At 38.9% G+C, this 27,641-nt stretch overlaps 2 protein-coding genes across 9 annotated transcripts in view; one reads left to right on the forward strand and one right to left on the reverse strand.

The window, feature by feature from the left end:
• Positions 1-13,213: 13,213 nt before the first annotated feature.
• Positions 13,214-17,686, reverse strand: tmem182b (transmembrane protein 182b). The gene is made up of 5 exons (XM_048200533.1): positions 17,210-17,686; positions 15,704-15,839; positions 14,330-14,428; positions 14,107-14,244; positions 13,214-14,012 (listed from the first exon to the last, which is right to left on the reverse strand). Exons 1-5 carry the CDS (start codon positions 17,348-17,350, stop codon positions 13,744-13,746), a joined length of 783 nt encoding a protein of 260 aa, XP_048056490.1. The 5' UTR covers positions 17,351-17,686; the 3' UTR covers positions 13,214-13,743.
• Positions 17,687-25,562: 7,876 nt separating this feature from the next.
• The window catches only part of inpp4ab (inositol polyphosphate-4-phosphatase type I Ab), a 67,190-nt gene continuing 65,111 nt past the window's right edge, over positions 25,563-27,641 (forward strand). For all 8 annotated transcript variants that reach the window (XM_048200534.1, XM_048200537.1, XM_048200538.1 and 5 more), the window contains exon 1: positions 25,563-25,738. The gene's annotated coding sequence lies outside the window, so the exon portion shown is untranslated. The remainder of the gene's footprint in view (positions 25,739-27,641) is intronic.

The raw sequence follows: 27,641 nt of genomic DNA on the forward strand, positions 1-27,641 counted from the left end.
GTCTTTGTTATCTTAATAAATATGTTTATATAGTTTAAACCTCTTAAAGGTGAAGTGTGCAATTTCTGCACAATTCACGTCACAGAACGGAATTATAAAAATTGGTTTAGAAAAACATATTCCTGCCTCAAAGTCACATCAATGGTTGAGCCATGCATTGCCATGTCAGGCTGGTTGGACCAATGTTTGGATAGGCACTACAGAGCCACAGACTTTTCAGGGAAACAAACATATAAATCACCAAACATATAAAAACGTTCGGTGCGAAAACGATCTAAGCGCATGTTCTAAAGTGCATGGCGTGTGCCGAATCCACTTTTGCTAGTTTAACGACGGAAAAAATGGTTGTACCTTGTCTCTTAATATGTCATGAGTGTGTTTTGGGCGTAATAAACCAATCACAGTCTTATCTCCCATTCCCTTTAAAAGCCAGGTGCGCTTGGAAATTACAAACACGGCCTTTAAATAACAAACAAAAAAAATAAATAAATACTGCGCAATTGACTTTAGAGCAGGTTTTTGTTGGTCAATGGCACAGTTGTTTTACAGTTCCTCAAAATAGCAACACGCCAACAACGCGCCTGAACACACCTCGTTTTCAGACCAGTGAACAGAAGTGCATTTGCTATTTAAACAACATGGCACTGGATGTGAAAATGATAACTGCGTCAGGCTGAAACTAGCAAAAAACACTTGCGTTGCGCCTGGCGTTGCATTGCTCCAGGTGTATGATAGGGCCCTTAATGTGTCTGTTCAGACCGACACACCAATTTTTGCATGTCAACAATGCAACAGAATTTTTTTTTTATCTCATTATCTCATTTCTTTTTCAACACACACTGGAAATAATCTGACCAACCAATAAGATTTGCACTTTTGGTCACATGCCCACAGTTGCTGCTGTTACATTCAACTACAACTTAATAGCACTCAGAAACAGATTATTTTGCAAAGTGATACAGTGAGAAAAGGAAGAATCTGGAGCCAGCTCTTTTGTCTCTGAACTCATATATTTGGTATTGATTAAAAGCACCATAGCAAATAATTTTTTTATTTTTTTTTTCACATTTGGACTGAATTTACATACTGCACATTCATGTTGGTCTGAACAGGATTTTACTTATAGTTGTCTCCTCCGTACAATATATTGGATAAGATAAAGTATTTTAGCTCCAAAAATAGTTGAAATTTCACCTTTGAGTTTTTATTTAAAGCTACAGTGGGTAATTTTGCATTAGTAGCACAGAACATTAGCCCCAAATAGAATTTCAAAAATAATTTTCAATTGTCACTGTTGCAAGTTTTATGGATCATCCCATAGCATTCAACAGAAACTGCAAATCTGAATCGAGGCAATCAAAGTCAAAAAAAGAGTAAAGCCTCATTTGAAGTGTAGTGAACAACAGTTCTGCAAACAAAATCACTATGTACTGTGAACTGAACTCTTTAGTTACTTTAGTTAGAAAATTAAATTACTTCAATGTAGTGACAAATAATATTTGACATATTTTAGATAATTTCCATTAAGTTGCATTTAAAATATTCAAACACATATCCTCCATTAAAATACATTAAGACCAAAAAATGGCAGACACCTAAAGTTGCTAAGGCAGGATTACTCAGTTATGTTTTTTAAGGCAAAGGGCTAATTATAACAAGATCAACATTCTTGAAAGTTCTGAAAACATCTGCTGTTATAGAGTCTGTGCTTTCAGGTTATAGATTTGATGTCCTGGCTTTAGTATGTTCTTTTAGTTAAAGGGTTAGTTCACCCAAAAATTAAATTCTGTCATTTATTACTCACCCTCATGTCGTTTCAGTCCCTCCATAGAGATCCAACGCAACGACCGACCACAAGGTCAAGAAAGGTAGGAAAGACATCATTAAAGTACTCCATGTGACTCCAGTGGTTTAAACTCAGTTTTATGAAGCGAGCAAGCTTTGTTTGTGCAAAAAAAAACATAATTTACCACTTTACTGACAAAAACATTGATCTGCAACACGCGTTCACGAGAGCTTCACGATGCGTGATATATTTAGACTCATGCATCAACTTTGAGTTTAAGCCACTAGAGTCACATGGAGTACTTTAAAGATGTCTTTCCTACCTTTCTGGACCTTGGAGTGGTAGATGCATTGGATCTCTATGGATCTTAAAAGGTTAGTTCACCCAAAAATGAAAATTATGTCATTAATGACTCACCCTCATGTCGTTCCAAACCCGTAAGACCTCCGTTCATCTTCAGAACACAGTTTAAGATATTTTAGATTTAGTCTGAGAGCTTTCTGTCCCTCCATTGAAAATGTATGTACGGTATACTGTCCATGTCCAGAAAGGTAATAAAAACATCATCAAAGTAGTCCATGTGACATCAGTGGGTTAGTTAGAAGTTTTTGAAGCATTGAAAATACATTTTGGTCCAAAAATGACAAAAACTACGACTTTATTCAGCATTGTCTTCTCTTCCGGAATCCTTTCCATTGAATTGATTCCATTGAATCCTTTCATCTGTCGGCGTTGGTAATGCATTAGGACATCCGCGACATGCACACTTACGCACCATTTTAAAAAATATAGCAATACCAAAATACAAACAATGTAGAATAGCTTGAATACAGCGTGCGTCTCCCTCAGACTGTAAACGAAGCTCTGGCGCACCGGATAACACGTCAGCAGCATCACTGCGGAGTTGTGAACGCGATTGACAACAGACCCGGAAGTGAATACAATGCTGAATGAAGATGAAAGGATTCAATGGAATCAATTCAATGGAAAGGATTCCGGAAGAGAAGACAATGCTGAATAAAGTCGTAGTTTTTGTTATTTTTGGACCAAAATGTATTTTCGATGCTTCAAAAACTTCTAACTAACCCACTGATGTCACATGGACTACTTTGATGATGTTTTTATTACCTTTCTGGACATGGACAGTATACCGTACATACATTTTCAATGGAGGGACAGAAAGCTCTCGGACTAAATCTAAAATATCTTAAACTGTGTTCCGAAGATGAACGGAGGTCTTACGGGTTTGGAACGACATGAGGGTGAGTCATTAATGACATAATTTTCATTTTTGGGTGAACTAACCCTTTAATTTGTGTTCTGAAGATGAAAGAAGATCTTACGGATGAGGAACGACACGAAGGCGAGTAATAAAAGACTTTACAAATAAAAAATTTTACAACTTTTTACAAAAAACAAACTATTTCTGTTTTGCAGATTACACCAAAGCCAGCCATCCAACGACACCGCTCACCATGGCACCTAAACCATGCACACACAGACTCACATACACGCACAACACACCATCACCTCCCAGCCCTCTGCTGAGCTGTTTGTTTAGGAATCTTGGTCTGAAAATTGTATTCCATCGACCATGCTCGCTATCAACACACAATTATCTGGGTTAATCATGTGGAACAGTGGCAAATTCACCTGGGGCTTAGGAACTAATGACATTCGCGTCTGGCCTGCTTTAGTGAAATAGCCCCACACCTGCAGCAGGAGAGACAAGATTGCCAAAGAAAATTTGGTCTCATTTTGTCCCCCTCCCATCAACCGCTGCACCCTCACTCCCTTTTTTTCTCTCTTTCATTTCCCTGCTCTCTTCTTTTTAAATCTCCCTTTTTGCTCTTATGACTGTTTACTCTCCCGTTTCTTCACCTGTTTCCATTCATACGTTCCCTTTCTTTCTGTTTTTATCCTGTCACCTTTTCTTCCCCCTTTTTTTTTATTGTTGTGTCATTCTTTCCATCACCTTCTTCCACATACCCATTGCTATCCTTCAGGTGTCACCTTCGCTGTTTCCATTTTTAAACAATGAGTCTGCCAGAATACATCAGCAAAGGCGTCAGAGTTGTCATTGTCAATAGGGCGAAGAATACCATTCTGATCAGCGTATCAAGACTCATCAGATGGGAAATGCATAAAACACCAGAGATGCTCACATGCGCGCTGGACGGCGAGATGCGCTCGCACTGCATAATTATGGTGCGACTGTGAGCCAGCAGAAAGATGCTGTCACGACATCACCTCTCCCACAATCCCCCGGCTTTATGAAGTCATTTCAGCCAACTTCCAATACAGGAAGAGAGTCTCATCGCTCATAATTATTTATCGATACTGTGACATACTTTTCTCATCACAGGCCGCATCCATGTGTGAAATAGCAGCGTGCAACTGGGAGATTATTACCTGTGTGATTGTGATAGGCTCCCTGTGTGCTTGGGATAATCAGCAAGGCACTGCCACAGACAAGGCTGCCAATCAATGCAGCCCTGAATCAACTCAACTCTTTTCCTCAATCACATGGGTGTTGCATCTAGATCTGGGTAAGTTGGCACACCGTCTTGCATGCAAACTGCATTGCCGCCACCCATCGCTTGCACAAAAGAAGACATGCATTTATGTTATTCAATATGTCAGATGCCAAGCAAGTAAGAACAGAGAGCTCTTGTGTGGCTGTTCAGTCCTAGAACGCAGAAACAGTTCACACAAGAGGCCAGACGCCATCAAGCACTCTTGTATATGCTGTCTTGTTATGCACGTTTCACATAAAGACCTTTGCGAGTCAACTCCTCCACGCCGAGCCAAGACGCTTCAATTTAATTGAAAACTGAAATAAATAATCAAATTTAAGGCTTAAAGGTGCATTTTAGCACACGTGAAGGAAGCGTACACATAGGACCGTGATGGTGTTATCCTCCAAAGTCCATGACATGGTTTAACAGTCTCATAGAATTTATAAAACGCCCCTGAAGGCCCACATAATCTCTCCTTTTTTCCGCTTAATGGGAGATAATACAGGAGCATACCCTGATGAATCAACACGCAACAGCGGCTTTAGTTTGATAATTAATACCGACGTTGGAAATAGATTTGTGATTTGGCAGCGCAGGTCTCTCAGTCTGATACGGCACAAGCCAAGCCCCCGTTCCAGCCGGATCTGCATCCATTGAGCTAATCTCATTTTTTCAATAGTGTTAATTCTTTGACTAAAGCCTGTTATCTCATTAAGAGCCCTGCCATGGGATCCGATGGCACCCTGACATCTGTATTCATTCGCCTCAAAATTAGTCCTGACACAAATTTAATGAAAAAAATTTCTCCAAACACAGGAGATTAGAAGACGGGCCAGGAATATCAGAAAATTTCCTTTCTATAGAAAGGGTTGTTTTACTATTTTTTTCCCTTCAGAGGTGGTTTAATAACATTTCCATGCTGCCTCTGTATTCGGTTGTTTCATTAAAACCTCGTGTGTATTGAGGTCAGACGTAAATCCCTCCTTCTAAGATCCTTAAATCTTGAAGCTGAACCGGTCTTTTCTACCGCGAGTTCGGGATTCTTCGCGTCAGTCTCCGATTCAATGATCAATGACATATTTGATTAGACTGTCGCATCGCTTTCTGTATTAATCTCGTGACCAAAACAATTCCAAACAAAAGAGGCGGGCGCTAAGTAAAATCCCTCTTCATCAGGAACCTTACTTCCTCATTGTTCACACCTCCTCCTCCCATCAGTCCCTGCTGCACGAGTACCAGCACTGATAATTCTCTGCTTGAAAAAAGATATGAAAGCACTCATGGATGAAAGAAACTTGGATTTAATCTTTCTCTCGCTCACACTTCTAGTACACTGTGTCGATCATTTTTCTCAGGAAGAGTGTGGAGAGGCTTGGATGCGAAGGGGGAGGAGGACAGAACAAAAGAGTGCAAACTCATTCTGATCATTAGCGAGAAGCAAAAAGTTTTCCATCCATAATGTATATGGTGACAAATAAGAGTGTCTATGAAATGACACGTCGAATTTAAAACACGTATGGCAACTTCTTAAAAATGCATGAATTCATGTTGGTTTTATTCTTTTATTCCATTGTCAAAAAAATGTAATGGCTCTAAAATATAATATGGTGTAGAGCCATCAAGAACAAATTTGGGTCAAAAATGGACAAACCCAACTGTCGGGTCAAATTTTTGAATTAAAGGCACAATATGTAAGATTATTATCTTATTGTTTAAATCTCGTTTTCTTGATTTACAGCGAGTACCCTGTTTTACCATGACTAATATCGATCTGCAGTGTGTAACAAGTGTCTCATATAGCGGCCGAGTGAACGCACAGAACAGCATTATAACAACTTTCAACACACAAATGTATCTAATATGATAAACAGTGCTGCGTTAAACCACATATGCTTGACCGGAAGAAGCATAAGCAGCAACTGTGGCATAATAAAAGTTCTGTGCGTCACGCTCATCTCTCATTAGCAATCCCTCCAGCGGCCTCGTTCTGCTCCCAGTAACGTTAATAATCTCATCCATGAACATGATTTCTGCCCGAGTCCTGATTCTTTTCCACCGGCTGTGAGGTGAAGACGGCACCTCCTATGATTCCGCGAAATCAAGCTACGCCTTTGTTTTGAATAAGCGAACACTAACGGCGAAAATTTACATAGTGTGCCTTTAAATTTTTAACCCAACAGTTGGGTTTGTCCATATTTGACCCAAATTTATGTTGAAACAACCCAGCATTTTTAGAGTGTGTGGGTGTACACATCATCATTTTTTATATTTTTTATAAGTTTTTATTGTTTTCAAAGTAAAAAGAATTTTTACAAATATCTTAAATTATTAATACAATATTATGTTTTTGGTAAGTAGCACCACAAAACAACCTGAACTAACCTTGTCTTGCCATAAAATGGTCAAATTATTAGATATTTTAAGAGACTTATTAACACACATTCATGAGTGTCTATCTATAATTTCTTTTTTTATGTTTTTTTTTTTCTTTTTGCATGTTTTGCACCACATGATTGTTGTGCATGTTGACTTTTATTAGGCAGATGAAGTCTTTAGTAAGCATCAGTAAGCATGCAGTGAAGCAGTTCTCTCTCTCTCTCTTTTTTTTTTTTTAAAAAAGTATTAGTAATAAAAATGCCAAAATAAGTAATATAAATGCCAAAATAGTTAATGAGGAATTTCAATCTTTAATATCAAGACAGTTTTTAATTTTTTGCCCCTCAAAAACATCAAAATGAATTTTTAATTCAAAAATTAAAAATGGGTCGGCGCCGATAGACTAGTGGTTAGTGTGCCGACATATAGCGCAAATGCATTCACGGTGACCCGAGTTCGATTCCCGTCTCGAGGTCCTTTGCCGATCCTGCTCCCCTCTCTCTGCCCAGTGCTTTCCTGTCTGCTCTCTACTGTCCTCTATGCATAAAGGCCCATAAATATAACTTAAAAACGAAAGAGGTGTATTTAAGTCTCTTTATGAATGAACTGTATTTTTAAATAAATTAATAGTTCCAGGCAAAAAAGGAGCGTCATGTCATTAACTCTTAAGCCCCTGAACACACCAAGCCAGGCAGTTTTTGTTCATCGGCCGACTAAGTTTTCTCAGTGTGTTCCTCAAGTTGGTCCTCATCTGCTTCATTCGACATGTTGAATCGGCGTCGGGCTCGTCGGTCAGTCGGGCCATCTGATCATTCTGATTGGCTGTTCAGCTACTGCCACCTGCTGGTACGGAAAGGCATTTCTTCTTACGCAGGCGTAGAACAGACGGGTGGCCGCTGGGTGTTGAGCGTCGGTTTGGTGGTCAGGGCAACTTTGGACCCAGACGCTGCCGACGTGAGCCAACCCCGCAGTCTGCTTTCGTCGCCGCTAGTTCATCAGCGTCGGCTTGGTGTGTTCCGGGCTTAAGAGACTGACAAAGAATCATCAACATTGCTACAGCTGCTGCATCCTTTGTTATTAACATTCAGGGCCTAATGTTAATAACCAATTGAGGTTATAAATATAAGGAGGAGAGATCTGAGCGGACTTTTAAATTCAAATCATTAAAGGACTAATATATCAGCAAACAAGGAAAAATGAAACAAAGAAAGCACAGTATAATGCACTACATATGCAAATATTATCTCTCCTAAAAAGAGTAGCGGGCAGCCCTGGCAGGGTGAAAGAGAGGAGGGTCTGCCAGGCTCAGTGCCAAAGACGGACAGGGGTTTGTTCAACACCTCAGCGTGTGTGACATGTCTAACAGCGGCATGCTGATCTCTCCGATCCTCATTAACCTGCCGCAGAGCAGAGAGGGGAAGCACGGGGCACAGGGGCGCACAGCAATCACAGAACTCATTATGGACCCTAAAAGAGTTGGCCAGAGCGAGTGAGCAGAAGAGAGAGAGAAAGACAGAATAGCCAAAGGAATGAGAGTGCTGGCTGGCATCTCTGGAAAATTAAAGAACAGCCTTTTGCTGAAGAGTTCTCTGTAAATGAGATATAAGTGGGATTCACACAACGCAGAAGACATTCACAGCACCGCAGATTGTGGCCCCTGAATTCGATTCAGATCAACTGTCTGTTTTCCTCCCTGATAATATAAAAGGAGCCATCCAATGCCCTCTCCAGGGATAACATACCAGGCCCCAGGCCCTTTGAGCAAAAGCCCAGACAAAGAATCATCTCGAAAATGACCTCCGGAGGGCCCACTCATAAACAGACAGCGCTCAAAGGAAGAAGGGAGCATAATTGTAGAGGGGACAGTGGTCCAACATCAGGTCCCCTGGTTGAGAGGTCTTGAATCCAGAAACAGCCATTTTCTCTTCTTGGTTAGCATGTGTAGGATGTAATTGTGCCCCCTGGGTGTGTGCTCTAGATGAATAGTGTGATTCAAAATAAGGGCCATGTATACAAGCGCTGCATTGAATAAAATCATATGGAGCAACTGTCACAACAAAATGTCATGTATAGTGTAACCATCAAGATAATGACTTTTTTTTTTTCAATGTGAAGAAATTATTATTTTGCAAATATCCTGAATTATTAATTAATAAACAATATGTTTTTGGGGAGTCGCACCACATAACTTTTTAGTACAACCTAAACTAACCTTGCCTTGTCATAAAATGGTCAAATTATATGATAAATGTGACTCATGGACCACAAAACCAGTCATAAGTCACACGGGTATATTCGTATCAATAGCCAACAATACATTGTATGGGTCAAAATTTTTCTTTTATGCCAAAAATCATTAATATATTAAGTAAAGATCATGTTCCATGAAGATATTTTGTAAATTTCCTACTGTAAATATATCAAAAATGTATTCTTGTGAGTGGATATGCATTGCTAAGGACTTCATTTTGGAAAACTTTAAAGGCGATTTTCTCAATATTTTAATTTTTTTGCACCCATTCCAGATTTTCAAATAGTTATCTCGAGCAAATATTGTCCTAACAAACCATACATCCATGGAAAGCTTATTTATTCAGCTTTCAGATGATATATAAATCTCAATTTCAAAAAATGTACCCTTATGACTGGTTTTGTGGTCACATATGGTCTTCAGGAGTCCTCTCTATATCATTTCCTTTTTTTTCTTTGTGTTTTGCATGTTGATTGCATTGAATAAAATAAAATAATGATAAATTAAAATAAAAAGTTCAGTCTCACATCAAATACTTGAAATACTAATATTATTTTAATTTATTTTATATATATTTTAAATTTGAACGCAACATTAAACATTTTTCATTATTATTCAGGCGAAATGAGAGGACGCCAACTTTTTGCTTGCTTTGCAGTAAACTTTGGCATAGTAGCTTTATCAATTTGATTTGTTTATTTGTATGTGTGTGCGAGTTGAAAATGTCAGGTAGGCCTATTTGCGTTTCGTCTCCTCTTTTATGCGTATATCTCCAAGAGAAACTGCGAAGAGATTAAAATGCTTCACCGCTTGTCGTTAAAGCTTCTGAGGTAATTGTTCTGGACAGTTCTATCTCTCTGGGACAAAGACCCTCGGTGATGAGGGGGACGAACAAACTGCGCGAGCCGTGCGGGTGACAGTCGTGCCGCGGGAAAATCTCGTGCGGGGGGTTGTGGGCAAGCACCAGTAATGAATCTGCCAACAGACGCCATGGAAGAAAGAAAAAATTGAATCTGAGGTGATATGACCGAAACCGACTCCCCCTTATTCATTAAAACTACCTTAAAACATCAATTCATCGCGGGGGTTTGACGAGGGTCGGGCCTGACAGAGATGTTTAAGTTGGTTGCGGCGGCGGAAGCGGATGTGACAGGTCCAGGTGTAATTATACGCGCCAAGCTCGCGACTCAGATTAACGGCGCTGCGCTTTGCGTCAAATATTAAAGACAGATCTGCGCTGATGAGGCGCTTCACTTCATCTAAGTCAAACTCCACCATCTCTCGGAACATCTCAGGGGTCTGTTTGCCTTTTCCAATTATAAAGGTGTGACAACAGGCCGAATGAATGTATTGTAATTCTTTCATGCGAGAATCACTGTAGAGGAAAATGGAGAACATCGAGGTTTAGATCAAAATGTGCCAATTTTATTCATGTTTATTTCAAATGTACAGTTATTATCTGAGCTCCCGTGTCTTATTCATAAAACAGTGATTTATTTTTCAATCTCAGCACTGTTGTTTCAGCTATCTGGGATCAGCTTTTGGATAAGACCCACAGTTCCCTGGGGTGAGGAGCCCTGCTTCCATAATGTGAAACTAATCAAGATCTGAAGCAACACTGCTCTCTAGTGGTTACTTTCTGTAAGATAGTCCTTATTTATGCACACTCTAAAAAATGCTGGGTTAAAAACAACCCAACTTGGGTTAAATATGGACAAACCCAGCAGGTTGGGTTAAAAGGCACCTATTATGCCCTCTTTCACATGATGTAATATAAGTCTCTGGTCTGGTCAAGTTTCAGCTTAAAATACCCCACAAATTTGCCCCTATTTGTGGGTGAGCAAAAACATGCCTTTTACTATATTACTATATTGCTGGCTAAAAAATAAATCCAAAATTGGTTGAAAGAAATGGCTGGGTGAAAACAACCCAATCCCTGGTTTTGTCCATTTTTAACCCAGCAGTTTTTGCATAACCTTCTTGCAAATGTACACTTTTGGTCAAAAGTTAGTACGATTTGAGCTTTTTTCTTATTCTCACCAAAGCTTTAGGCCTATTTAATAATAAATAAAAAAAAAAAACTACAGTAAAAATGGTAATATTGTAAAATATTATAATATTCAAATATTTAAAATTACATAATTTTTAAATGTAGTTATTTATGTGATGGCAAAGCTGAATTTTCAGCATCGTTAGTCTTAAGTGTTGCATGATCTTTCTGAAATAAATATGCTGATTTGCTGCTCAGTTATCAATTATTGTTGGTGCAATAAACAGTTTTTGTTGAAAACAGTTTTTGCTGCTTAATATTTTTGTGGAAACCATGATACATTTTTTTTCTCAGGATTCTTTGATGAATATAAAGTTCAAAAGAACAGCATTTATTTGAAATATAAATATTTTGTAATGTTATAAATGACTTCAGTGCCACTTCAATTTACTGCATCCTGCATAACTTCTCTTTTTTTTTTAAATCTTACTAACCTATATATATATGTGTGTGTGTGTGTGTGTGTGTGTGTGTGTGTGTGTGTGTGTGTGTGTGTCTGTATACACTACAGGTCAAAAGTTTGGAAACATGACTATTTTTAATGATTTTGAAAGAAGTCTCTTATGCTCATTAGCGTTTGCATTTATTTCATAATAAATACAGAAAAAAACAATAATATTGTGAAATATTATTACAATTTAAAATTATGGTTTTCTATTTTAATATACTTTAAAGTATAATTTATTTCTGTGATCAAAGCTGAATTTTCAGCATCATTACTCCAGTCTTCAGTGTCACATGATCCTTCAGAAATCATTCTAATATGATGATTTATTATCAATGTAGGAAACAGTTGTGCTGCTTAATATTATTTTATAATCTGTGATACGTTTTCAGGATTCTTTGATGAATAAAAAGTTTTAAAAAAAATCAGCATTTATTTAAAATAGAAATCTTTTGTAACAATATACACTACTGTTCAAAAGATTGGGGTCAGTAAATTTTTTTTTTTCTTTCTTTTTTTTTTTTTTTGAAAGAAATTAATACTTTTATTCAGCAAGGTTGTGTTGAATTGATAAAAAGTGATAGTATAGATTTATATTGTTAGAAAAGATTTATATTTTGAATAAATGCTGTTATTTTTAACCTTTTATTCATCAGTGAATCCTGAAAAAAAGTATCACAGGTTCCAAAAAAATATTAAGCAACACAACTGCTTTCAACACTGATAATAACCGAGTATCAAATCATCAGAGAAATCATTAGAATGATTTCTGAAGGATCATGTGACACTGAAGACTGGAGTAATGATGCTGAAAATTCAGCTTTGCATCACAGAAATAAATTATATTTTAAAGTACATTAAAATAGAAAACCATAATTTTAAATTGTAATAATATTTCACAATATTATTGTTTTTTCTGTATTTATTATGAAATAAATGCAGCCTTAATGAGCATAAGAGACTTTGTTCAAAAACATTAATGTATATATATAGAATTGATAATAATAATAATAATAATAATAAAAAAACAATTTTGAACACCAAATTATTTGCACATAATACAGATCAAGGATCATGTCAAACTAATGACTGCTGAAAATTCAGCTTTGCCATCACGTGAATAAATTACATTTTACAATATATTAAAATAGAAAACAGTTTTTAATTTGTAATAATATTTCACAATATTACTGTTTTACTTGATTTTTGATAAAATAAATGCAGACTTGGTGAGCATAAGAGGCTTTCAAAAACATTAGTGTTTCAAAAGTGCACAAATTCATATCTAATTAAAACATTATTATTCTCCAAGCAATGTCCATATAGGTACCACACAAATCATCATGTTATGTAACATTACAATAATAATAAGTACGGAAACCCAAAGGGCCATGCTCTTTTCTTCTGCCTTGTTTTGTTGAGATCAACAAACTCAACTCAATTTTCTGCATCATGGATTTTTTCTGACAGGGGCTGAAATAGAGGTCAGTGATAGACCACTTCCAAATCATTATTTCCCTTTATCATTATAGACATCATAGTGACTCTGAACATGTGATCAATTTTTTTGCAGCCAAATCTTGAGACTGGGTCATCAGAATTGTTGAATGTTTGAGGGATGCTCATTAAATACTCTGCCGCAGCCCAAAGAAATGGTAAGTGACATTTTTTTCTCATTAGAAAGTTAAGTCGAGATCACAAGAAACTTTGTTCTGTTGAGGTCACAAACTTATTTTTAAATCACAAAGATTTCATCATATTATAGTTGTAACATCTGAAGATGATGAAGGTTTCAAATAAAGACTTTAATAAACAAAAGTAAATAATCCACAGAGGTTTCAACAGAACAGTGTGCACTTTAACACATTTAACACCAGACAATGAACTAAAACAGGGCATGCATACACAGGATAATGAACTAAATTCCAACAGGCGGGATCTAATTAATGAGTAACCAAGGAGACAAACTAGTGAGAGCATAGGAGAAACATTTTTACACAAACTTATTGTATTGGCTGTTACAATGCATTAATAATAAGAACAGCTGGATAGTTTCTACACTTATAGTGCTTAATCAGCATGTTCACTGGAATCTGAAACATTCGGTATCTCTGAAAATCCCTGAATGTGCTAAAACTGTGACATGTATGGTGTCAGAGAAAATCAATAAAATATAATGTTCTCGTACGTGGACAGAGGGACCCAGGAGGTTAAGGCAGACAACCATAAACATCCAGAACAATATAAGAGAGAGTGAATGAGGACAGAATTTTGGGTACATTGGGAAAGAGTCATTCTCATATATACACAACAACACTACACACATTCTTCTCGCAGTGATAATGGCTGGTTCTCTGTGTCCCTGGCCAATGCTCTGCTGACTGATGGAATGAGCAGGAGAAGTAGGCCAGTGAGCAGGCAGAGGAAGGCAGCAGTGGGAGCCAGCATAAAAGACGGACCATAGTGCACACCGAGCTGCAGACGGGGGCACACTAAGTGTCTGCGCTGGAGGCCGTACCGCTCTAAAGAGTCCGAGACCTGCACCCACACAGCAAACAACAGCACTACAGACATGATTAAGACACCTGCGTATGAAAGGAGAGAAAAAGAGAGAATATTTGAGTAAAATCACTTTGGAATCACTACAAAGTGAGTATTTTGACAACTTTTTTTCCTCACCCCCGGTTATAAAGAGAGCCCCTCCAGCCTCATAAAGGCGATGGCTGGTCCCAGGGGTTGCACAGATTGTGACAAACCCCCCGATCATCACAGAGAGGACTCCCAGCACAAATATAACACACCAAAAGGCCCTTTGCACTAACAATGGAAAATCGACACAGATAACGAGAATTCCATCATATTGGCAATAAAATGTTGAGCAAACTGCTGCTGGAAATCTCACCTGTGACAGAGTCGGAGGTTAGAACGCTGTTGGGAAGTCCTGAGATGGGAGCGTGAGACAAGTAGGCTGGCATGCAAACCTTCTGGGATGGCTGATTGGCTGGTGAAAAATCAAGCAGTGTGTTTACAAGAAAGAGCAAACAGTCAGGTGTTGTGCTTCCTCAAAAAGTTGATAAATGTTTGTTTAAAAACAAATGTAAGCAAATATGTAGCGCCTGTAAGAAATCCTAGCTATCTATAGAAAAGAGGAAGTGAAGAGCAGATGTGTGCAAATTAAAACTATCAATGCATTCAGGTTTTTTATATTCAATTTTTTCACATTTTGTTTTTCCCCATATGACAAAGCTCTCTCTCTCTCTCTCTCTTCAAATGCAAGCAATTTAAAGGGATAGTTCACCCAAAAATGAAAGTTATCCCATGATTTACTCACACTCAAACCATCCTATTTGTATATGACTTTCTTCTTTCAGTCAAACACAATGGGAGTTATATTACAAAATATCCTGGCTCTTCCAAGCTTTATAATGGGAGTGAATGGTGCTATTTTTTTGAAGCCCAAAAAAGTACATCGATCCATCTTAAAAGTAATCCATACGACTCCGGGGGGTTAATGAAGGCCTTCTGAAGTGAAGCAAAAATATCCGGTAACGGCGAGTTCTGGCATATGACGTAGGCATAGCATAATCTTAAGACTTTATTTATTCTGAAGCATCCTGGATAGACGCACGAACGCACCATTTTAAGACGAATACAATACAGTATAGCCAAAACAACTCACTTCTTTTCACCATTTTCCTTTGCTGTTAACAACACGTGCTTACGCGTTTGTCACTTTTCACCGGAGCTTATGCAACATCATACACCAGAACTCAACTCTCTCGTGAACGTGTGGACAGCCGTTACCGGAACACAGTTATTATAGTTTATAAAGTTAGAAATATAGACATGTTTCTCACAAAAATGCATTGCTTCGCTTCAGAAGGCATTTATTAACACCCTGGAGCTGTAATGATTACTTTTATGATGGATGGATGGATGGATGGATGGATGGATGGATGGATGGATGGATGGATGGATGGATGGATGGATGGATGGATGGATGGATGGATGGATGGATGGATGGATGGATGGATGGATGGATGGATGGATGCACTTTTTTTGGCACCATTTGCTCCCATTATAAGGCTTGATTTTTAATATAACTCTGATTGTGTTTGGCTGAAAGAGGATAGTCATATACACGGATGGCTTGAAGGTGAGTAAATTATGGGATAATTTTCATTTTTGGTTGAACTAAGACTTTAACAGAAGTAATAGTGCAATTGTTTTTAAGTTGCAAGTTGCATGCCAAGTACAAAAGAAAGAGTTGACCTACTGATCCAAAAAGCCAACATGCTGTCCTGCTCTTCATTTGTACTGCTATAAGAACATCTCCAGAAGAGGCCCTCATGGTAGAACAGTAGGGGATTTTCAGCCTGAATGCTACTGTCTGGCTGTGTTTGAGAGATATCCTAATGAAAAAAAAAAAAAAAAAAAAAAAAAAAAAATTATATATATATATATATATGAAAATATATATGTTCCTTTAATATTGATATTATTCAGATTTTTTTTTTTTTTTTAATCCTGCTGAAGGTCACCAACATGTTTGGTTTTGTATGCTTGTGCCCCAATGCCAGTTTTCTTAGCTTAACAAACAAGTCTTCTTTGGTCAGCTCCAGCTTCATCAGAAAGACTGTGCTGGTTGAGCAGCATTTATTTTTTGTTGGTGAATAACATGACTGTGCTGGTACACATGCTAGAGCAGCAATAAACAGCACAATGCATGTAAACATCCATTAGCATCTATGAGAACCATTAACATCATTGGAAACTTTCCATTGCATAAATGATAATTTATGGTGGGAAAAGGTTCTTTAGATTATTCAAATGTTCTTCACGCTAAGAAAAAATGGTACTTTTAAACTGTCCCTATTATGCTATTCTAAAGGTTTCTAATTTTATTTTGGAGGTCTCCAGCAATAGGTTTACATGCATCCAAGGTCAAAAAACACTTTATTTTTCTCATATACAGTGCAGCATCACCTTTTTTCTCAGTGTCTGAAACGGCCCAATCAAGGATCCGGTCTCCTCAAACCCCTCCTTTCAGAGACCCTACTCTGCTCTGATTGGTCAGATGGCCCAGTCTGTTGTGATTGGTCTACCGCTTTCAGGAAACAAAATGGCCATTACCATTACCAAAGTACCAATATCATAGTGGTATCACTGCTGCACAAATACCATATATCAATAACCCCATAGCAGATCTATACAGGTGGAGCTGGTGAAGGCGGATGGTTTTAGAGGAACTCTGAAGTGCGCTGCAAACTACTATAAAGAATTTAACCAGCCATTTAAATGTGTTGAGCAACAAGCTCATTGGCTGCAGATGCAACATGGAACAATCAGCTTGTTAACACTGCAATTATCATCAGCTTGTGTTAGAACTATCAGCCTGTGCCATCTAGAGTTTCATGACAGAACTGTGTATTTATCATGCACTTTGATCTTTGAAACTTTGCAGATCTTTTACATTCAGAAACAGCTATTACACACTACATGGGAGGTAATATCTGAAAAAAGAGCCACTTAAAAATTGTTCTCTGAAAGGTTCTTTTTGGGAAAAGTTTCTTTCTTGTTGTTTCAATGAAACATATCAACTACAATACAATGCAGCCTTATGATTCTAATGGTCTCAGAAGGATTAATTTATTCTTTGTACTGTATGTCTGAAGGTCTGTATTGCTGAATTCTCTCATAAGTCACTTAGCTATGCAGTTAAAATCTCATGAAACACATGGACAAATCTTTTTAACACATGGCAAACATGTCCGATCCTTACCTCTGTGACTCTGAAAAAAGCAGCATGATCACAAGATTCAAATGCCAAAAGCCAGTAATCAGACCCAAGAGATCCCAGGAGGAACATTGAGCTTACAGCTCCAAAAATTCCAGCCAGGAACTGTAAAACTGCAAGACGCATAGCTGCTGAAAAATAATTTTCTTGTCAGTCTCTCAATCAAATTTAAATGCTCACATTACTTGTTGGTTTGTGTTACCAACACTGTCCAGCTGGTTTGTTAATCATCTGTCTACATTATTTCTTGTCCTTCAAGCAAAATGGTTCTATCTCCTACTGGTGCGGCCACTGTGCAATGACCAATGATAAAAAAAAAAAGACCAGACGCCACTATTCTTAGAGTCTAGCTGTTAGGACTTAAGGTTTAAAAGCAGAAGTCTGATCCAGTTCCAAAATAAATCTAAATAGCTAATAAAAATCATATTTGTATGTAACTGAAGAGACCTATGATATGTTTAATCACTGACTGTAGCACTTCTGATATCAAGTTACACTGTGCAATCAGAGAACACTGGTTTTTCATGAACTGAATCTGGTCTGGTGAGGTAATGGAATAGAAAATAGCATCTGTCATCATGCGTTACTGGACTCAGTATTTGGTTTCCTTCTTTAATAAAAATAGCTGTACGACTGTGAAAAGTTTATCTAACTGTGAAATAGATCTACACATATCTCAAGACACTAACGTCCTAATTAAATGCATTCATGTACTTGTAAAATAACTATACTGAAATAACTTGTGTTATATGTTTTAAATAATGTAAAAATAAAACACATAAGTGCACTTACACCTGCATGACAGATTCTTCTTCTGTCATCACAGTCAGAGCAATGACCTTGATCTTTGCCAAAGCAGTAAATTATTTAAGGACAGGGATTAAATTTAGAGCACCATACAATTCTGAATGTAAAAAGATGAGGTCAGTGTAACTGCAAATATAGTGATTTATCACTATAGTTACTTAATATGAAGATACTCTGTTCTTCACATAAAGATATCATATGGCTTCAAAAGACTTGGAATGCAACATTAGTTATTTGTAATACTTTTATACTGTTTTTAGTCAGTTTTTGCAATAATACTTGTGGCTGTACTTTGCCTGTTATGTGTTTATATTGTTTAGAAGTGTGTAGGTTTAGGGTAGGAGTGGGGTTAGTTGCTCCAAAATACAAAAGTATAAATATTTATTAAAAAAAAAAAAGAAAAAGTGTACTTTTATAAATGCAAAGTAATACGCTAATGGAGTACCCTGCGTGTACAAAATTATGCTAAAGGGGTACCCTGTGAGTTAAAAAGTGACGCTGAGGGGTCCTGACCAAGCGTCACTATTACCCCTTTTCCACCAAGGCAGTTTGAGTGCTGGTTCGGAGCCAGAGCCTAGTTTCAAATCAGTTCTTTGTCTTTCGACACACAAAGCACCAGCTCTGAACCAGGAAAAGTGGTTCGTAAGTAGCACCAAAACATTGCTGGGCTAGAAGTAAGAACCGCTTGCATCAGGGGCTGGGGGCAGGGTTACCATGACCAACAAGAAACTTGAGACCGCCATTTTTGAAATAGCAGCTGATCGAGCTAATAGCAGCTCGATTGTAATCTCCGTCTATATACAAATTATGGCGAGCCATGTTTGGATGCCAATGTAGGTTCGCAAAGATGAGCATCAACAGTAGTGAAACATCTGCGATTGTTGATAGAAGACTTGTTCGAGATGCATCGGAGCAGCGCGGACCGATTCGGCGGGTGCCGCGGGTCCACGGGAGCGTTTGCAGAGCATATGACTCCTTGTGCTTTTGGATCATTCTCACGGAGCTTTAATGTCATGCGCCGATCGCTATGCGAGAAGCCGGTGCACGCCGTGTTTGGCGCTGCCGTGCTAGCTTTGCTGTGAAATATGAGACGTATACAGTGACATAAGACCTGGCTCTGTGCTGGCTCTCTAGCCTGTGGAAAGGCAAACCGGTTCTTAGAAGGCTCATTAGTTGAACCAACTCTGAAGTGGCATTAGCACTAGCTCTGAACTAGCACCCGGTTTGTGCTGGTGGAAAGGGGGTATATGTGACGAGTTGGGTGTGTGATATGGTGTCACAACTGCAGTCTGTACTATGGGCTCACATTCGTTCCTGTGGTATCTTGCCGATTAAAATGCACAGTCACTTCATCTGAATTAAATCATAAAATCTTAATTGGATGTTTAAAAGTAATAGGTAATTTACTAATATAGCCACTCATAAGAGACAAGCAAGTGGTATCATGGCATTTAGTCCATATACTAAACGCCACAACTACAGAACTGAGTTACAAGAGCTAGTGGTGCAGTTTCACATGCCAAAATGACAAGTGCAGCTATGCTGTCTTGCAACCTTCCAACGCCCAGGGTAAAGCTCAAACAACTAGTCTCAGGTCTCCCTATAAAGGGGGTCTCCTTACTACTTGGGAGAGGTCATTCCAGCCATAGGGCCTCTTATGTTTTTCAAAGAAAAGTTTTTTGTTTGTTTGTTTGTTTTTTTACTTACAGCTGAGTACACCTGGTTGTTTATGTTGGGGAAGTATTCTCTTTTCACATCGGTAGGCTCCGCTTGATGAAGGGAAGACTACGGCTGCGTCCGAAAACTGGAAAATGCTGCCTTCTGAGGACACATTTCAAGGAAGTAAGGCATCAAGGCACGTCCGAATTCAATGTTAGCTTCACTTCCTGTCTCATGAGATACCTTCCTCAGATCGATTTTTGAAGGAAGCAATGAATGTATCCTTAGCTGCCTTTGATATCCCACAATCCTGTGCTTTCCATTCTGTGACAGTTGAGCTAGAAAAATAAAGATGGCGTCCGAAATTTGCGTTTGCTGCTCAGTTTGTGTATAAATGTACAATTTTGACCAACATATTTCAATTTTGATATCATTTCTATTGAGAAATTACTACTGCAATAATTAAATATTTGTTTAGTTCTCACCAAAGCTCGCGCTATATAGCTGTAGATCATTAAACTGTTACGCTGCCTCAGAAGTCTGTCCGAAATCAGTTTCGTGAGGTACCTTCATTCACAAACACTGCCGTACAAGTCATTCTCTTATAAGACAGCAAGGCAGCAAGACAGCAAGACAGCTACCTAGGTTTTCGGAAGCAGCCATCCAGCCACAGCGACTGGAGATGGAGCTAATTCCATCCAGGGAACAACATTGTCACAGACACGTCAGGTTCCACCATTCACCATCCACAGCGCACCCAATCTCCAGAGCACCAATCACAACGCACTCAATCACCAGAGCACCAATACCAGCGCACTCAATCCCTGGATTACTAATCACTGCCACCTGTTCGTCATCAGCACCATCATCAACCGCTCCATAAAAGACTTACACTCACACACACTCCTCGTCCGGTCTTGTCTGCACTTCACTCACCTGAATGCTTACCTCAAGGACTCCATTGATCTACTTACCTGTCTCCAGTGTTCCTCGTGTGCTACTCTGTCTGTGTGTGAGTTTTCCCCGTCTCCAGTCTTCTGTGTCAGCATCATCCTTCTCTCCTGCGTACATAGAAGGACAGTATTACCTCTCTGCTTCCCATACTTCAGTATTCATCAGTATTACTCACCTGCATAACCATTTGACTCTGTTGAACATCAATAAATACCACTGTGCGTTTTACTCCTGCCTCCGTGTCCCTGTACTGTAACAAACATAGGGTTCACCAATAGGGAAACTGAGCAGTGGAAGAATACATCATATGGGGTCACCGTTAGGGAACCACTATATATGGACCATTAGCCAGATTACAAGGGCTCAGCTGAAAGGGCATACCACGAGTTATAGGCCTGGTAGGGAATTCAGCCAAATTTGCCACCGGTGAGTGCTAGGAGGTATAGGTGCCCTGGGTAACCTGGTGAACTTCTCTGGGACAAAAAGGGGCACCTTTTCACCTTGTGGCATGCAAGCACTACACCTGACCAGTTGTTCAACTGACAGTGTCTACCATGGCTGGTGGCAGACCTATGAATTCCTCCTTCGTCCAGTCCAGGGGCCAGACATGGAGGTTCCAGAGGTCTGGGCACGGGACCTGAGCCTGTGCCTGCCCCTGAGAAATAAGGTCCTTCCTCAGACTTGGTTCTCAGAGTTCATGCTGAGAACTCTGAGAACCAAGTCTTGTTGGGCCAAAAGGGCGCAACCATTAGGACTTGTTCTTCTTGCTCCCTGATCTTGCACAGTGTCTACAGTGTTGGTGTCTTGTGCTAGTGCGTCCATGCTGAGGGGGCCTCAGTCAGGAAATACCATAGAGGGCAATGGGAGGATTTCTGGGAGGCAAACAGGTCTACCTGAGCCTTTGTGAATCAACTCCAGGTCAGCTGGACCACTTGGGGTCGAGTCTCCATTATTTGAGGAGCATGACCTGTCATGAGAGCTCATTGGCTGTGCAATTGAGGATGCACGGAATGTGAGTGGCTTGCAGCGTGCAAGTTGTGACATACAACAGGAGCAGACACCGCCCTGGCAGTTCATGTATGCCACCATCACAGTTTTGTCCATCCGGACCAACACGTGCTTGCCCTGAACCAGGGGACAAAACCACCTCAGGGCTAATTGCACAGCCAACAACTGTCAGTTCAGGGTTCTGAGACTGCATGCCCCAGCCTGTGTTGGCAGTGTCTGTTGTGACAACACGCCTGGACACTCATTCTAGGGGAACACCTGCCCGTAGAAATGTCCAAGCGTCAAGACTCCGCACGAGAGGTACCAATAGAATAACATCTGGGGTACCAGGGGTGGGAGGCTCGCGGTGAGGCAGAGCAGGTTCCACCACATCGGAAGACCCAGCATCCCAAAGAAACCATGGCGAATGGTATAGTGGCACACGTACCTTGCTCCAGGGGCCCATATCACAGGAGGTTGGTGACGGCAAAGGAAGATGGGCTTCCTCGCGGCTCATGAAACTTATCTGTCTCTTTGCACAGTTCCATGGCAGCAGAACATGCATCTACCGGGGCAGACACTCGACATACAGCAGTTGCAACATTGAGAGCCATAAACGTCTGGTGTCAGGGGATGACCAAGGGAGAGAAGAAACTGCCCTTTGCTGCCCGTGAAAGAGCCATCGGCTGCCTGGCGTAAGGCAAACTAAAATCCAAATGAAAGCGTCTCCTCCCATCCCTCCAGAGGGAATGAGGTCCATCCCGTTTTTAGGGGCCCTTGGCGATGACCAGGCACGGGCTGTGGCCTCTGGGATCTGGGACCGGACAGTAAAAGTGCTCTCCACGATTTGTCGGCTCTTCATGTACTTCTGGGAAGAAGGAACTGGGGTGGAGTATGCGGAGGATTCCACTCCAGCCCGACACTCGCGGAGAGCCATCGCACCTGAAGGTGGGAGTCCAGAGCCCTCAACGTAGGAAGGCATTAGACCAGGGGTCGGCAACCCAAAATGTTCAAAGAGCCATATTGGACCAAAAAAACAAAAAACAAATCTGTCTGGAGCCGCAAAAAAATTAAAAGCCTTATATAACCCTTATATGAAGGCAACACAGGCTGTAAGTGTATATTAGCTATATTAGCCTACTATCAAAATGACTAAGTAGGCTACAAATACATAATGAGGTATTCCCGAGGTATATATTTAAAAACTGCTGAAAGCTACAGAAAAAGCAAATGGATCGGTGCAATTCACAGAAACAGCTGGACTCCAGGCAGAGAAACATGGATTTGCATTTATCATTTTGTGTCAAATTGTTGGATTTTGAGGTAAAATCATTCCATATATATTGTATTGTTATATATTATGTTGACAAATCATCAATTAAATATTTTCCATCTTATATTCTGCATAATTGTGTGTTTTAAAATAAACACTGACAAAAACTATACTATAAAACTATATATATTTTAGGGCTGGACAATATGACGATATATATAACATTGATATAAGTGATTATGCGGATTTAAACCTACCTATATTGTAGTTATATAAAATATTCACAGGCAGATTTGCTTTATGTATTTCCCCGGCGTCGAAATCAGGCACATATAAATGTCAGGAAACACGACTCCTGGCTGTATGTCAATATCCATGGATTAGGTTTATTTGACAAGTTGTAAGAAACACTTTCGAGTCCAACCTTTAGTGTAATCGTTTGTTTTACTCGCGTTTTCACAGTTTCCCCTATTAAATCCAGTCACGCAGCAGGTTCTTTTGCCACTCAGTCCAGCTGAGGGAGCGCGCTTTCGGCGGGAAAGTGACGTTGATGCAGACCCTCGCGCCGCGCTGAAACCTTTTACAGTCTATGGCTGAAACGTGTGTCGCAGGCTATGACGCAAATCTTCATTGACAGAAATGTTGAAATGTAATATTATACACATTTTTACAGCATTGGAAAACGTTAAAAATGTGTCATGTTTGTCCTCCTACAGAAACCATATGAAAACAAAAAATATTTTTCCATTTTCATACATTTTTGAAAAAGCTCCAGGGAGCCACTAGGGGAGCGCTAAAGAGCCGCACGCGGCTCTAGAGCCTGCGGGTTGCCGACCTCCGCATTAGACCATCCTCCAATGCTGTTATCGATAATTAACCCTGATCTGGAGCCCCAAATGAGTAGTCAGTAAGTCAGTTGCATAAGTTTTTTTACACAACGTCGAACTCCCACGGGAACTCCGCTGGACGCAATGTGCAAGATGAAGAATGGGTGACTCAGAAATACAGAGTCCCGATCGCAACGTTGGCATGGTCATACTCTTGCAGTGAAAACATGAACAATCCAGAGTGTGTGCCCCAGCACGTGAAACAGCAATCATGGCCATCCAAAGACGAAAGATATCAGCCACATCCAGGAATACACAGACAGAAAGTTATCTTTAAAAAGATGCTCTCTGTCTGTGCTTGCTCGTTTAGAGAAACTCTTCTTGTAAGAGAAAATTCTCTTTTGGAAATTTCTCTTTTCTAGTTGCTTGTTGAAGTTCCCATGGGAAACTCTCTCGTAGCCACTCCTTTATACCAGTATGATGGGGAGTGGCATGCAAATTCCTACTTACCAATTCATATTGGACTTTTCTGAAGTATTGGAGGTGTTTGGGGCTCAAAAGTGTGACCCCTAGTGTCAATTTTGGAAAAAAAAAAATTAAAAGTGACCGATTGAAAGGGAACTTACTGTTATTACATTTAAATTTACAGGATTTTTTTTACAGTGTAGTCAGTAAAAGGGGAGACCCTTGTATCTTTATTACTGTACACCTTCATATACTATGAATTTTAATGTTACTTAGTCACTTAATATCTTATTAACTTTGGTTGTTCAATTGAAATAAAACTAGTTTGAGATCAATTAATAATTGTTGACTGACCCCTATATTTAAGTCTTCTCATGTGAATGTAAATATGTGGTATGAAGATCATCCATCCACCTTAAAAAAAAAAAAAAAAAAAAAAAAAAAATTGACCCAGTTTAGGATATTTATAGATAAAATAGGGTTACAGTATTAATTTGATCCTGAGGCTAAGAAAGACCTTTGAAGTTCACCTCTTTCTCTATGATAACAGACTGTTATTGAGCTCATCACGCACCTATTATTTAAGGTAATCAACTTTTTTGGTTCTTTTTTGTTCAATGCAGCAGCTGAATTAGATTTCTGTATTTATCAATGCACAAATGCTCTTCTTCCAGAACATATTAATTTAATCTGATTTAATACTTATATAATATTATTGTACTTTTTTCCTGAAAATGTGTTCATAATGTGTGTGCATTGATATTTATGTTATTTTTAAAATATCTTTAAAATGACTAATTTGGAACCAAGTTCAAAACCCTTTTTTTTTCTTTTTTTTTTCCGGTTTTTGACATTCGGTTTCAAACATTGTAGCAAACACTGTAGTCCTATCCTATGTAGCCTATGATATCACAGTAATCACACCAAACAGAAAGTGAAATAAAAATTAAAACTGTGACTGTATTTTTATAACCATCCACATGATGGCAATATAGATCTTAGAACCCATGATTTTGCGTGGCACGAAATAGAATGATGTTTCCAAAAACATACTATTAATCTGAGAATCAGAACCTCCAATGTAAGGTACTTGCATTCATTTATAATCATAATTAGAGATATAAGAACTGCATTTCTTCAAATGCACCTGCAGAATGGGATGTTGTTCCGCTTCAGTGCACATGCACATAAACTAATAACAATATTAAAGGTATTATGTTTAGAATTGTAAAGATTCATAATTAAAAGAACTGCAACCAAGCCAGTAAGTTAAACTATTATATTGTTTTAAGTTTTATCAGTGCGTTCTGCGCTGTCTTGTTAAAAACATTATTTTGTGTTTTTGCTTGCACGTGTAGTTGCGGACAGAGCGCGTGGGAAAGGCGGGGCCGGGCACGCCGGCGTCACGCATTAGGGCGGGGCCACACTATGCAGCAACGCAAGGAAGAGCAAGAGGCAGCGCGCTGGAATTTGGCGACTGAGATTCGTTTGCATCACAACTCTTCCGATGGCAATATGGATTGACACAGCGCCAACTGAGATGTGAGTACATTTGATTTGTGAAACATTTCGAAGAGTCAGTCCTGAGGCTCTCTGTTGATTACACAACCAGAGAAATGAGCATAAAGTATCTGTGTTGTTTGCATGCTCTGTAGTGCGCAAGGAGGCGAACTGGAGATAAGTTACATTTGTAAGCTGTTTGTATGACTTGGCTGCGATGCCATTTTATAATCGCTTCCCTATTGTGAGATTGCCATTGGAATTGTACATAAAATAACAACCAGACTCTGCCTGCCAAATCGAAAGCTACAGTACTGTTTCTTTGGGGGGAAACACTGAAATGTCTTTCATAGGCAGAGGAAGGTGAAAGTATGCATGCGGTGTGACCTGAAGGGCCAGTGTTCGCGTATCTTATGTTTGTATCGAACTGTGAAAGTGAAACAGGGCCAGTCAGCTGTTCATGATTTCCCCGAATCTATAATTGCCTTGTAAACTTGTCATCCTCAATAAATGTCATTATTAATTAGATGTTTAATGACTTAACCCTTTAAGACACAAATTATTTTCCAAGAATAAATAAAATATGATTACATACTTTATCTCTAAATTCAATCTTAAATGAAAATAGAATATATTTTAATAATTATATTTAATAGTAATTTTTATTGGCTCTGAATTGTAACAACATCCAGGTAATTATGCATGAGTAATCTGTTTAATATTTATATATGTATAATATTTAATTATTATTATTTTCAAAATCACCTGATTCATGTAATAATATGAAAAAACTTTATAGTGAACATAGAAATATTGCTGCAAGCAGTTATTACTTGGCCCTTGCTCAAGTGTACAGTGGTATTGACTATTAAATTAAACTCTGTAGGGATTCGAACCTGCAACCCTTTGGTGACCTATTCAATTTATTATTATTTTTTTCATAATGCTTCAATACCCACAACTTGGCATTTACAAAAAGAGAATTCCAATGAAAAATGTTGATGCAATGCATTAGCCGATTTCTGTTGTTGTTACTGGCAAATGGTTTTGCTATCCATTCAATAATTTTTCTCAGGCACGGTTTGCAGATTTTCAAGAATAATGGTGAGACTTATTTTGCTTACATGTAATGTAATAAATAACTAGTCTTTTAATCAAGACTCTAAATGTAAATGTGAGATATTAAACAAACTTCACTTAATAATAATGGCTGGTCAGTGTTTGTCTGATACCCAGACATTCCTTCCATAAACAAAGTCAGACCTAATAGGGTTTGACAAGTTTACTCCTAATTGGAGTTGATATTTCATGAAGCTGGCATGCTGTTGCATAAGCACGGTTCAAATGCCATGTGCTTGTTCACACTTCGTTAGAGGATTTATGGTTTCACTCAGCTGAGAGGAAAACACGAGCCATGTGCGGGCACCACACAGCAGCCTGCGTTAAGTGCCGTTACTTTAAGACTTCATCATGTCCGTACAGGCCAGGCCTTTAAGAGCAAAATGATAGATGATGAATTTCTTTGTTTTATGGTCTTATTTTTCAGTTACTAGTGCTGTAACGGTTCATAGTTGATCCGTGATCCGTACGGACCATTCGCATTTTATTTGCAAAGTTTAACCATCATAGAGTGAAAATTTATCGTTTACATGTGTGTTTTTTTTTTGTCAATTTACATATTCAAGCGATTTTAAACCATTCAAGCACAAGAAGAGGCAATAGAGAACTCACTTCTGTACTCGCACGCTGTTATCTGTGCACACTATACATACCTGGCTGCTGCTGTCTGTGTCACTAATGGTAATCAAACAATAAAACACAGCTTTAACAAGGATTAATCTTAATTTATACACTATAGTGTTGTATTACATGTAATTATTACATTTCTACTACTGTTAGACTTTATTTATAATGATTTTATTGTATTTATATATGCTTTTATTGA

The sequence above is a fragment of the Megalobrama amblycephala genome, linkage group LG8 (genome assembly GCF_018812025.1).
Source record: "Megalobrama amblycephala isolate DHTTF-2021 linkage group LG8, ASM1881202v1, whole genome shotgun sequence".
Taxonomy (NCBI): domain Eukaryota; kingdom Metazoa; phylum Chordata; class Actinopteri; order Cypriniformes; family Xenocyprididae; genus Megalobrama; species Megalobrama amblycephala.

Bases quoted from the DNA above. Each gene is read 5' to 3' on its own strand.
- tmem182b (XM_048200533.1), bottom strand. From the start codon at position 17,350: ATGCGTCTTGCAGTTTTACAGTTCCTGGCTGGAATTTTTGGAGCTGTA. The intron at 14,245-14,329 runs GTGAGATTTCCA...TTCCATTGTTAG, and splicing joins AACCTCCGACTCTGTCACAG to TGCAAAGGGCCTTTTGGTGT. The intron at 14,013-14,106 runs GTGAGGAAAAAA...TTTCATACGCAG, and splicing joins GGCTCTCTTTATAACCGGGG to GTGTCTTAATCATGTCTGTA.